This window comes from Cnephaeus nilssonii, assembly GCF_951640355.1.
Source record: "Cnephaeus nilssonii genome assembly, chromosome: 2".
Taxonomy (NCBI): domain Eukaryota; kingdom Metazoa; phylum Chordata; class Mammalia; order Chiroptera; family Vespertilionidae; genus Cnephaeus; species Cnephaeus nilssonii.
In genome coordinates, this window is record NC_137073.1 from 83,739,206 (window position 1) to 83,752,273 (window position 13,068).

At 37.1% G+C, this 13,068-nt stretch overlaps 1 protein-coding gene across 1 annotated transcript in view; it reads right to left on the bottom strand.

The window, feature by feature from the left end:
- ZSWIM6 (zinc finger SWIM-type containing 6) overlaps positions 1-13,068 on the bottom strand; it is a 201,131-nt gene that overhangs the window by 24,241 nt on the left and 163,822 nt on the right. The window contains exon 5 of the mRNA XM_079794235.1: positions 2,010-2,189. Within this exon, the coding sequence (XP_079650361.1) occupies positions 2,010-2,189 (180 nt within the window). The remainder of the gene's footprint in view (positions 1-2,009; positions 2,190-13,068) is intronic.

Below are 13,068 nucleotides of genomic sequence, written 5' to 3' on the forward strand. Positions count from 1 at the left end.
CATGCAGTTCTGCCCACTATCTGTACACTCAACACCCAGCTGCAATGGCACTGCTGGCCACCGCGGAGGCTCTCACGGCAGGCTCTCCCCAGCAGCCTGCTCAGCTCTCTTCTGACAGCCCCTTTAGAGGATGTGAGCATTATGCTAAAAACAGGAGCCCTGGTGCCTTTAGGCACAACAGCTATAAATATTGCCCTCAGAAACTAGGTCCTGACTTCATACCCCTAGGCCAAACCATAAATAAAATGAACTGTTTTATATGGAGGCTGGACCACTGTTTAAGGGTGTTCTGAAAGCCAATGGAATATTCCTGTTTAACCAAGGAGAAAGTAACCAAATAGAAAGTAAGTGTAAAATGTTAGGATGGTGCTCCCCAAAAGCAAGTTAAGGAGTGAAACAGAGTAACTTCCAAATATAAAGAAATAAAAGATTCAAGTTATTGCCTATATAGATGCAGGCATATCCTTTCCTAGCAATGAAAGAGAAAAGATGTTGAATTGCTAAACTTGAAAATTCTGAGCTTCTGGAAAATAATTTGGGTATAAGGGGTAAATGTATTTTCTTAAAAGTTATTACATAAAATCATGAGCAATAAAGATATGACAGATTTCAAATACTGATTTCCCAAGGTAAATACCTCTAGACAAAGCAGAGCCAGCCAATCATCTTTCCCAAGTCCTAAAACTTCCATCTTTTTCATTGGACAAGTCCCTTTGGAGTAATACATGTAATTTTTTCTTTATAAAGACTGAGAACACTATGCTAACCCACATTCGCACTCAGCACATTGTCATCTCTTCCCAGGACACATAGAATGACAGTCTTGATTCTGGATCCTTCTGTTATCATATAACTCTCATCTTGCATCTTTCATAACTTTAAAGTCTTTCAAATTTTCTCAAAAACAAAATAGAAAAAGGCAGCAACAGCACAAAATCACACAAAAATAGTGACATGAATTAGTGAATGAAAGTTTTATTTGTAAGCGTTAACTACTTTAAGGATTTGGTTCTGAAAGAGAGGAGAAAATGCTATAGTAGCTGAGAAAAAATAGTTAAGCCGAGGAAAGATTTAAAAAAAAGATGAGAGGGACTTGAGCTAAATGAGTTGATCCAATAGAGAAGCTCAAAAAAACAAAAACAAAAAACAGGATGGAAATGTAAGAAAGAGGTTCTTCAGAGGACATTTGGAAATGTCTGTGTGCATTTTTTAGTTGTCCCAAGTAGGGGGTACTATTTAGCCTGCAGTAGGTAGAAATAAGTATGCTAGACAATCCTTCACAACGAAGAATTTTCCTAGTCCAAATGCCAACAGCACCCCTCCTCCAACCATCATAAAATTCTTACTTGCTATATTCTAAAACTAAGACTTTTTAACTGACTATGCAGTAGCCCAAATATGAATTGACCAAAAGAGACAAACACACACAGCTGCTCAAACCTCTCAATATTACCAATCTATACCATGATTTATTAAATTAAAAATATTCTAATTAAAGTTAATAAACAAGTTTATATACCATATAATCTATATATATAAAAGCCTAAGCGACCATAACGACTGAACAACGGGTTGACCGGTCACGATGATGCGCACTGACCACCAGGGGGTAGATGCTCAATGCAGGAGCTGTGCCCTGGTGGTCAGTGCGCTCCCACAGCCAACCTCCCACGGGCCCTCCCCTCGGACTGGGCCAGATGACCCTGATCGCCTGATTGCCAGCCAGGCTGAGGGACCCCACCTCTAGTTTTATATAACTGTAAATAACCCATTTAACATATGTAAGTATTACATCCTTCTGTAGTCTGAGACTATGAAGAAAAGCACACAATGGTCTCAGATAAAAATTAAAATACATATTCACAGTCAAAACACATTAAATTCTTTGAGTTATGGTAAGTTCTTAAGTGGGGAAATTATTTTCCCATATTCATTGTAAGTTACTGTCATAAATGTATGTGCACAATTAGTCAGATACGAAAGAAAGCAGAATATTACTGTGAACTCACCTTGGTTGGCATTTGCACCCTGAGGCAGAGCGTTGGTTAAGTTGGGTAATTCACTGCCATGATTTCCATCTTCCCATGGACAGACATCAACACTGTTCCACTTTTTCAGCTGTTTTAGCCAACTGGCCTTCTGCTCCAACTTGCAGTGGGGATTTAAAACTATACACATCCACAGAGCACCTAATTTAAAGGGAGAGAGGGCAGTAAATTTAAAAAATTATAAAAATGTTCAATTCTAATAGCTAATGATAAATTTTAAACCATTTCAAAATGAATTCAAATCTGTCATTTTTATAATACAATTCTCTCTTTAATCCAAGCCACAAACCCCATGCAGAGTTAATGGAAGGAGGACAACTGAATTTGAACCAAAGATTGAAACAGTTTGTTACAAATAAAAATGAAAAGATATTTCAAATGTTTATTGTTAAATACTTTTCTACTTATGTAACATTTTGGACAAAAAGTCAATAAAATGTACAACCCTAAGGTCCAGTTTGCCACTTTAATTTAAAAACGGATTTTATACATGGATTTTGCAAAAAGCCACTCTAAATAATGAACACAAATAAACAACTTCCTAGTTTCCTTATAGGAGTGTCAAGCTTTATTGTGTTTATTAATTAGTATGCCTGTCTATTATATCAATAATGTCTTAAAAATAAAATTCACTTAAATATACTTCCCTAAATGATTTAACCAGGAATTAATCTTTATATAAATGAACTCACTAAATGTATGTCTTTATGTGAATGAAATCACTAAACATTAATCAAAATTCCACTTGCTGTTCAAGGTAAAAGCCAAAGTGAATTTAGAAGACATAACTTGAATTAAGGTTTTGCTAAAATGTATTATTACTTTCTACATTCTTCAGAAAAGAGGTAAGTTTTAAAAGTTCAAGTTTTTCTTTACTAATTTCAAAACAAGGTAGATACCAATACTTCAAAACCATTCACAACACCTTTGCTTTGAAAAGGCATGTGTATGTGTGAGTGTCTGTGTGTATTTTATTTTAATCAGTTGAATTAAATGAATAATAAAGATAGAAATGATCGTTGTGTTTTATTTGTCCAAAAGAGATGCTTTATGTTCTTCCACATTTACTATTAGCAAGCTTCTTCACTTAGAAATTCTGGTATTTTAAATAGCGAATAACTTTTACCACAAGAAAATAGAAGTGGCCACAATCTATCTAAGCCAAAGATATTTACAATTAACATTTCCATATTTTTAAATGCCAATTGAAAAACAAAATGTGATCGAACTAGATAAGCCCACCACAGCTTATCTCTCCCCATGATTATAACCAAAAAATCTGAACAAAATACAAAAAGCAGCAATCCAGGGACTCTGAAAAGTAAACAATAGCAAACAGATTATGGAAACAAAACATGAGGAAGCAAGCCATATGGGGATGATTTCCTGTTTTCTTTTCCCTCTCTTCTCTTCTGGCTTGGACTTAAGATTCGCCCCAGTGAGGAACTTTGTAGATGGCATTTTCAGCAAAAACTTGAGAGAAATCTCATCTACCTGGTGAAAGGACTGAGAAAAGGGGACCTTGCCTTCCACATGGGAGCAGGAGGAAGGGGATCCTGGATACTGTGTACAAAGAGGTACAAGTTCTGGTAACATCTCATGTGCATGAAACAGACCTCAGGAAGGCCTTAAAGACTTTAGTGACATTGTCACCCAAAGAAGGTGAAACAGGCCTTATATTCTGAATCTACTCTGGTTGATTATATGCTTAAAAACAACAACAAAAATTATCCAGAGGATTTTAATAGGACCCAGACTCTTACAACACAATGTTCAAAATGTCCAGTATCCAAAATTACTTGGCTTACAAAGAAACAGCAAAATGTGATCAATTCTCAAGGGAAAAACAATCAATAGATGCCAACCAAGATGAACCAGATGTTAGAATTATCAGTCAGAGACTTTATAGTAACTATTATAACTGTACTCTATGAGATGACGGTAAACACTATTGAAAGAAGTGAAATACCAACTATAAAAATGGACTAAATGGGAAATTTTAGAACTGAAAAAAACACACACCAATATCTGAAATAAAAAATTCACTGGATGGGATCAAGAACAGATTAGACAGAAGGAAAAGTCAGTGAACTTGAAGATACAAATTGTCTCATCTGAAGAACGGAGAGAGAGAAAAAACACACAACAAAAACAAACAAAAAAGAACCAGAAAATGAACAGAGACTTAAAAAAGGCAGGTGGGAAAATAGTGTGTCACTGGAGTCCCAGAAGAGACAAAAATTTGGGGAAAATAATGACTCAAAACTTTCCAAATTTGAAGATTAATTTAGAGATCTTAATAAGCTCAGCTAACCACAAAAAAAGGTAAACTCAAGTAAAACCATGACCAAACATCATAATCAAATCACTAAAAAACAGTTTAAAAAATCTTGAAAGCAGAGAAAAATTAAATACCATATAGAGGAATGACTCAAATAATTAGAGATTCCTCATCAGAAATCATAAAAGGCAAAAGACAGTGGAACATTATCTTTAAAGTGTTAAAAGAAACAATTGTCAACCTAGAATTCTATATCCAGAAAAAATAGCCTTCAGAAATGTTGAAATAAAGGCATTCTCTGATTAAAGAAAACTAATAGCATTCATTGCCAAGAGACCTGGTCTAGAAGAAATGCTAAAGGAAGTTTCTTCAAGGCTGAACAGAAATAATATCAGAGGGAAACTTGGAATTATAGGAATAGAGGAAGAGTTATAGAAATAACAAATACCTGAGTGAATGCAACAAACTATTTTTGTCCTTTTAAATTCTTTAAAATAAGTATGACTATTGAAAATAAAAATTTGAATATTGCCTTATGGAATTTTAAATGTACATAGATGAAATACACATGAAAACTGTAACATAAAGGAAGGAGAGTTAAAGGGAACTATATGGTTGTTAAGAATACATTCTATTCAAGTGGCAAAATATTAATGAAGCAGGAATTTTAGGGGGACACATAGGCAGGCTTAGGGATTTTTTAGAATTGGGGTCCATGGAGAAGCATGTGGCTGCAGATTGGGAGAAGGTACATTTCCATAACACAAGGAAGCCAGGTGCAGTCACATCTCCATAAGACAAGGGAACTGGAAGTAGGCAGGAAAGGTCTATATTTACAAAATAAAGAGAAGGAAGCCCTTCATTCAGATGTAAAAGAAGAAAGCCCAGAGGGAAGGAGGAGGGAGAACCTCACATATCTAAGGGGAATAGTGACCAATCAGAGGGGATATCGGGGCACTGGGATCTGCAGTCTTTATAAACCATGGGGAAAGGAATTCAGTGGGACCCTTCTCTCTCCCCACATGGGAGTCTGTACTTGTTCTTCAATAAATCTCCACCTTTGCTATACAACTTTCTGTCCGTGGATTCATTCTTTGATTCCGGCAGACAAAGAATCCGGGGTCCAATCCAAAAATTCGATATCATTAATGCAAAGTAGATATGTTTGTTGTAATACTGAAAACATTAAAAAATACAAGGAGATACAAACAAAAAGGACAATAAATTACCATACTAAGAAATTGAAGTAATTCAAAGAAGGAGAAGAGAAGGCAGGAAAGAGAGAACAGAGGAATAAAAACAGAGAAGACAAACAGAAAACAAATGATTAGATGGTAGATCTAAAAATCTCAACCACATCAATAATTATCCTATATAATAAAACCCTAATATGCAAATCGACCGAACAGCGGAATGGCTGGTGGAACAACCAGTCACTATGATGCAGACTGACCACCAGAGGGCAGACGCTCAACGCAGGAGCTTCCCCCTGGTGGTCAGTGCACTCCCACAGGGGAAGTACCGCTCAGCCAGAAGCCAGGCTCATGGCTGGCGAGCGCAGTGGCGGCGGTGGCGGGAGCCTCTCCTGCCTCTGCAGCAGTGCTAAGGAGCAGCAAGCAGGCAGGCAGTAAGGAATGAGGGGTCCTGGACTGCGAAAAGGCGCAGGTCGGGCTAAGGGGACCCCCCCTCCAGTGCATGAATTTCATGCACCAGGCCTCTAGTATTAAATATAAATGGTCTAAACATACCAATTATGAGATGGTAAAATTTGACTTAAAAACAAGATCCAGCCTAGGCATGTTGCTCAGTGGTTGAGTGTCAACCTATGAACCAGGCAGGAGGTCACAGTTCAATTTCAGGTCTGAGCACATGCCTGGGTTGTGGGTTCGGTGCCCAGCAGGGGGCGTGCAGGAGGCAGCTGATCAATGATTCACTCTCATCATTGATGTTTCTCTCTCTCTCCCCCTCCCTTCCTCTTTGGAATCAATAAAAAAATATTAAAAACAAAACAAAACAAGATCCAACTCTATGCTGTGTATTCAAAATATACTTTAAATATAATGACATAGATTAAAGGGGGGGGGATGGAAAAAGATATACCATGCAAACATTTTCAAAATAATGTTTAAGTGGCCATATTATGTAATATCAGACAAAGTAGACTTCAAAATAAGAAATACTACACCAGGGATAAAGTGAGACATAACATGATAAAAAGGGTCAGTTTTCCAAGAAGACATAAGAATCCTAAATGAGAATTCTTCATATGTCAAGACTTCAAAATACATGAAGCAAAAACTAACAAATTTGAAAGAAAAAATAAACAAATCCACAATTGTATATGGAGACTTCAATACTCCTCTCTCAATAACTGATAGAACAAAAGTAAGTAGAAATTAGCAAGCATGAAGAATACTTAAATTCTATCAACCAACTTAACCTAAATAGCATTTGTAGAACACTCCACCTAACATTAGTAGAAAAAAACAAAATGAAATCCTACTCTTTTTAAAATGCACAAAGAACATCACTAAGATAGTCCATAATCTGGGTCATAGAGCAAACTTTGATAAATTTGAAAGAAAAATCATACAAAGTAACAAGAAGATATTTGGAAAATTCCCAAATATCTGGGAATTAAACAACAAACTTCTAAATAACTCATGAGTGAAAAATAAAGTCAGAAGGGAAACCGGAAAGTATTTTGTACCTAAAGAAAATGCAAATGAAGTATATCAAAGAGTTTAGAGGGAAATTAATAGTAGTAAATGCTAATATTCGAAAAGAAGAAAAGATTCAAATCAATAATCTACATATCCACCTTAAGAAGTTATAAAAAGAATGAGAAATCAAAACTAAAGCACAAGAAAGCAAGTAAAAGATCAGAAATCAATTAAATTGAGAACCAGTCAAAAAAAAAAATCAATGAAACTAAAAGCTGATTCTTTATAAAAGATTAATGAAATCATTAAAGCTGTTATCAGGCTGACTGAAAAAAGAAAAGAAAAACTAGCAGTTTCAGGAATAAAGGGGGCACATCATTATAGACCCTAGAGGCATTAAAAGGCTCAAAAGGGAATACTATGAACAACTTTATGTCCATAAATTCTACAACTTAGATAAAATAAATTCTGTAAAAACTACAAAGTTCCCTCAAGAAGAAATAATAACCTGAACAGTTGTAAATTTGTTTTTAAAATTAAATCTGTAGTTAAAAGTCTCTAACACTGCAGGTCCAGATGTTTCCCTGGAAAATTCTACCAAACAGTTACATTAGAAAGAATACAAATTCTACACAATATCTACCAGAAAACAGAAGAAAAGGGAATGGTTTCCTATTCATTTTATAAGGCCAGCATTACCCTGATATCAAAACCAGAGAAAGACATTACAAATAAATACAATTACAAATCAATATCCCTCATGAACATAAAACAGAACACTTCAACAAAATATCAGCAAACCTAATTAAGAAAATATATATTTTTAAAAAAGTAAACTACAACCAATTAGGGTTTATCACAGGAATGCAAGGCTGGTGCAACTTTCAAAATCAATCAGTATAACTTACTATATAAACAGAATGAAGAAGAAAAACTATATGATCACTTTGGCAGAGGCAGAAAAAGCAACTGACGAAATTCAACATCCTTTCTCAGAAAACTAGGAAAAGAAGATAACTTACTTAACTTGATAAAGGGCATATGTTTAAAAAAAAAAAAAGCTCTACAGTTCACATCATAATGGCAAAAGACAGAACGTATTTCCCTTAAGATCGAAACAAGGCAAAGATGCCTGCTCTTGTCACTCCTATTCAATATGATGCTGGAAGTCCTGGCCAGGCCAATAAAGCAAGAAAAGGAGGTTAATGGCATAGATTAGAGAGGAAAAATAAAATAGCCTCTATTTGCAGACAACTAATCTACAAAAAAAGCTCCTAAAACTAATAAGTTTAGCGAGGTCATGCAATAAAATTCAAATAAAAAAATCAACTGCACATCTATACTAGTATGCTAAAATATTATTGAACAATTAGAGATCAAAATTTACCAAATAAGAACCCCAAATACCCTAAAATACTTACAAATCTAACAAAACATGCACAATCTCTATCCTAAAAACTACAAAACACTGACAAAAGAAATAAAGACAACCTCAGAAAGCAGAAAGTTACTATATTCATAGATTGAAAGTCTCAAGTGTTAAGATGCCAATTCTTCCCCAAATTGATTTACATATTAAACACAACTCCTCTCAAAACCCTACCAAACGTCTGTGTACATATGGCAAGAATAGATATAAGATAGCTAAAACAATCCTACCTAACAATGGACAAATATGCAAATTGACCGCACCTTCGCTACGCCCACCAGCCAAGCCACGCCCACCAACCAATCAGGACGAGTACGCAAATTACCCCAACAAAGATGGCGGCTAATTTGCATCTCAAGACAGCGTAGAAAGAAGCCAAGAGTTGCAGAAGGGAGCAAAGCTGCGGAGAAGCAAGCAAGCCGGGGGGAGGAGAAGGGAGGAGCGGAGGCGGGGCCGGGGGAGAAGCAAAAAGCAGGTGGGCTGGCGGAGAAGGCGGGGCAGGGGAGAAGGGAGGAGTGGAGGCGGGGCCGGGGGAGAAGGGAAAAGCAGGCGGCTGGTGGAGAAGGCGGGGCGGGGGAGAAGGGAGGAGCGCAGGCGGGGCCGGGGGAGAAGGGAAAAGCAGGCAGGCTGGCGGAGAAGGCGGGGCTGGGGAGAAGGGAGGAGCGCAGGCGGGGCTGGGGGAGAAGGGAGGAGTGGAGGCGGGGCCAGGGGAGAAGGAAGAAGAGCGGGCGGGCTGGCGGAGAAGGGAGAAAAGCAGGGGGGCTGGCGGAGAAGGTGGGGCAGGGGACAAGGGAGGAGAGCAGGCAGGGCGGGGTAGAGTGCAGCAGGAAACCCTATTGCAGGATTTTTCCTGCAACGGGAACGCTAGTTTTAAATAAAGACACAGCTGAAGACTCACAGTATGTTAACATGATATTTGAGACTTCCTATAAAGTTACAGTAATCAAGACAACGTACAAGTGGTGAAAGAAAGGTACATAGATCAATGGATTCAAGAACTCAAAACTAAACCTACACAAATATGGCCTATTCAAGGTTCATAGTCAATTCAAAGAAGAAAAGATAAATCTTTTAAATAACAGGTACTGAAACAATTAGATATTCATGTGAAAAAAATGAGCTTAAACCTGCACCATACACTTCATTAAAAAATAATTCAATAAACTTATTAAAAACTAATTCAGCCCCTGGCCGATGTGGCTTTGTTGGTTGGGTGTCGTCCTATGCACCCAGAAGTTGACTGGGATACATGCCCACGTTTCAGGCTTGATCCCTGGTAGGGGCATGTGGCATGTGGGAGGTAACCAACAGATGTTGCACTCGCACACAGATGTTTCTCTCTCTCTCTAAAAATCAAAAAAACTATTCTTTAAAAAAAAAACAAACATCCCAAAACAAACAAAACAACTAATTCAAAATGGATCATAGACCTCAATGTAAAATATAAAACTTCTAGAAAAAAAATCTCTGTAACCTTGGGTTAGGTAAAGATAATGTTAGATATAATACCAAAAGTATGATATATAACAGTTAAAATTGATAGTGGACTTTATCAAAATTAAAAAAATCTTACTTTACAAAAGATACTGTTGAGAGAATAAAAAGGCAATCCACAGACTGGGAGAAAATATGTGCAAACCATACATCTAACAGAGACCTTATATATGCAATATGAAATGCCTTCTCAAACCTTATCAAGAAAATGAACAACCCTATAAAAATAGGCAAAAAAATTGTAAAGACACTTCACCAAAGAAGATATATAGATGGCAAAATACAGATGAAAACATACGTGGCATTAGCCACAAGGAAAATGGAAATTAAAACCACACAAGATACCACTATACCCCTATTATAATCCTTAAATTTAGGAAAATAGATGTAAAAATTGGTAATACCAACTGCTGCTGAGGATGTGGAGCAACTAGAATGCTCATAATTGCAGCCAGGGATGCAAAGTAATGTAACCACTTTGGAAAATATTCCAGAAGTTTCTTATGACCCAGTAATCCAACCTCTAGGGATTTACCCAAGACAAATTAAAACTTATGTTCACATAAAAACTTGTACAAAAATGTTTATAACACTTTTATTCGTAAATGTAAAAGACTGGAAATAACCTAAATGTCCTTCAACTGGTAAATGGATAAACAAACAGTGGTGCATATGACAGAATACTACTCAGCAATTTAAAAAATTTAATATTCACAAATAATGTTATGCAGATTTATTTTCAATGTATCCATTTTCATAATTCAGAATTCTGTATTTGTCCATAACCAAATTTATATTAAGCACTAGTTCTTTTTAAGTAATTCAAAGATAAAATCAGGAAAATATTAATCAATGTATGTAGTGTTATGGACTGACTGATTTGCATATAAAGGAACTGATAATGTGACAATGAATCAGTGAGTTTCACCTTTACCTGGGAAAAACTCAAGAGTCTGTAAGATAAAACAATATTGACAAGGAAATATAATTCTACATTTAAAAAAAGTTCTTTTGAAGAACTAGAGAAATGCTAAGAAAACCGTAATTAAATTAATTGTTATCACTAATAGTCACGATTTCTTGGGTGCCTACTATAAGCTACAGGCATTATATTTAGGGTTTTACAAACATTTTCTCATTAACTCATTACAATAATCCCCCATGGTCAGAATTAATATTTCTACTTTAAAAGTAAGAAAAGTAAATCTCAAAGAGATTATGGTCCTTAAAACCAAGATCATAAATATTTTTGGAAACTTTAAACAATGATTTCTATGACTTGATAAAAAAAGAAATTCATAAAACTCACCTTAGATTTTCATGTTTACATTTCTCTAATTAGAAAATTTCTATTTTACAGAATGAGAAAATATTTAAAACCTAAGAATTTATTAAATTGCCTGTAACATCCTTTTATCTTCCTAAAAGAGAGGTTTCATCCTGAATGTTCTTAATGTTAGATTCAAGTTCAGAACTATAACAGATATGGTCTATTATCTTAACAGTCAACAATACAAAAGCTGTAATTAGCCTTAGTAACCAAGTTAACCAAATTGAGTATGTCATTCTCCAAATTTTATTAATTCAGAGTCCCACTTTGGGCACTGATTTCCTTCCCCTCCAATACATGCCTAAAACAGTCCCCGCTTTAAAAATAAAACTCTTTGATGATCAAACACTTCATTTTGCTGTCCCTTGGAAATATTAACTCTTTCAAGGACTCATCCAAATATAGAACTCAGTGAGAACTTTGTGTTTCCAGCAGCTAGCAGAAGATCTGGCATCCAGAAGTTATTACTGGTTCTTTCACAGAGCATGCTTAATTATTTGCTATGAGTTACAATGAAAACAAATTCAATAGTTTTAAATTGCTTTCCTAGCTTCAATGCCTCAAAGTATATAAAGGCAATTATCAAATCACTGGTGTGTGCAGCATTCAGTTTCTGAATTATCCATGGCACATTTCAGTTCTCATCTAGGTTTTCTTCACCATCCAGCATGCTTTTCCTCTCCCTTCCACTACTCAGCCTAATCTGTACTCAGTGATTTCAGCAAAAAGATGCACTGTAACATACAAGCCCAAGTAAAACAAAACTAGGAAAGCAACTTCCCTGGGAAGAAGAAGAAAAAAGCATTCTTTGCACATGGTGAATGGTTCTAATCCACTGGGTGGTCTTAAACCTGTTCACGTCCTATATATACCTGACCAAAATAGTCAGAGAATGTGGGCAGAATCACACTGAGGCAGAAGACAAAGCATCACAAAGGCCTCTGTGGTTACTGGCATAGCACCAGTAACAGTGCCAGTGGACAACCACCCACACTCTGGGCAAATGTCAGTAACAAAAATCAATGAATTACCATGCCCTGATGTCTTTCCCATCAAACACCATTTTGCCCTACCTCACATCGTCTTACACTTCCAACTAGAATAAATGTTTGATCGACAAGCTCTGATCTTAAAAGGGCAAGATATGGATTACCAGCCACAAGAACTTGGGCAAGCCCACTTAGTCTCTCTGTGGCAGCAGTTCCCTACTTAAACAATCCTCTCTAATAAAATGGTAATATGCAAATTAACCACCACTCCGTTACATAAGCCATGCCCACCAGCCAAGCCACGCCCACCAGCCAATCAGGGCGAGTATGCAAATTAACCCCATCCAAGATGGCTACAGCCACAGAGAGCAAGGTTTCCCAGGTAACAGAGCTAGCCAAGCTTTCCATAGCCATTGCAGGCCTAAGCCTCCACGCAAGCTACAAAGTTTCAATTATAGAAGGTAAACAAATTCAAACAAATGGCGGCAGAATGGAGCTTGAGAGAGCAGGCCAGGGTTGCCGCCGGCAACAGGGGAAGCAAAGCTTTCCGCACACCCTGGCCAGCCAGACCTCTGCTTAAGGCTACAAAGTTTCAATTGTAGAAGGTGAATTAACTGCCACAGAAATGGCTGCCGCCCCGGAGGGATCAGCAGGCTTGGCTCCGCTCCAGGCTACAAAGTTTCAATTGTAGAAGGAAAATAAATTCCAGATACCAGGGCCTCCGCTTGGGTTGCCAGGGGGCATGGCTGGCCTGCAAACCACCACAGGCCCCTCGCTCAGGCCACCCCACGCCCCAAGGGAACCCCCACCCTTATCTGTGACACCCTTCAGGGC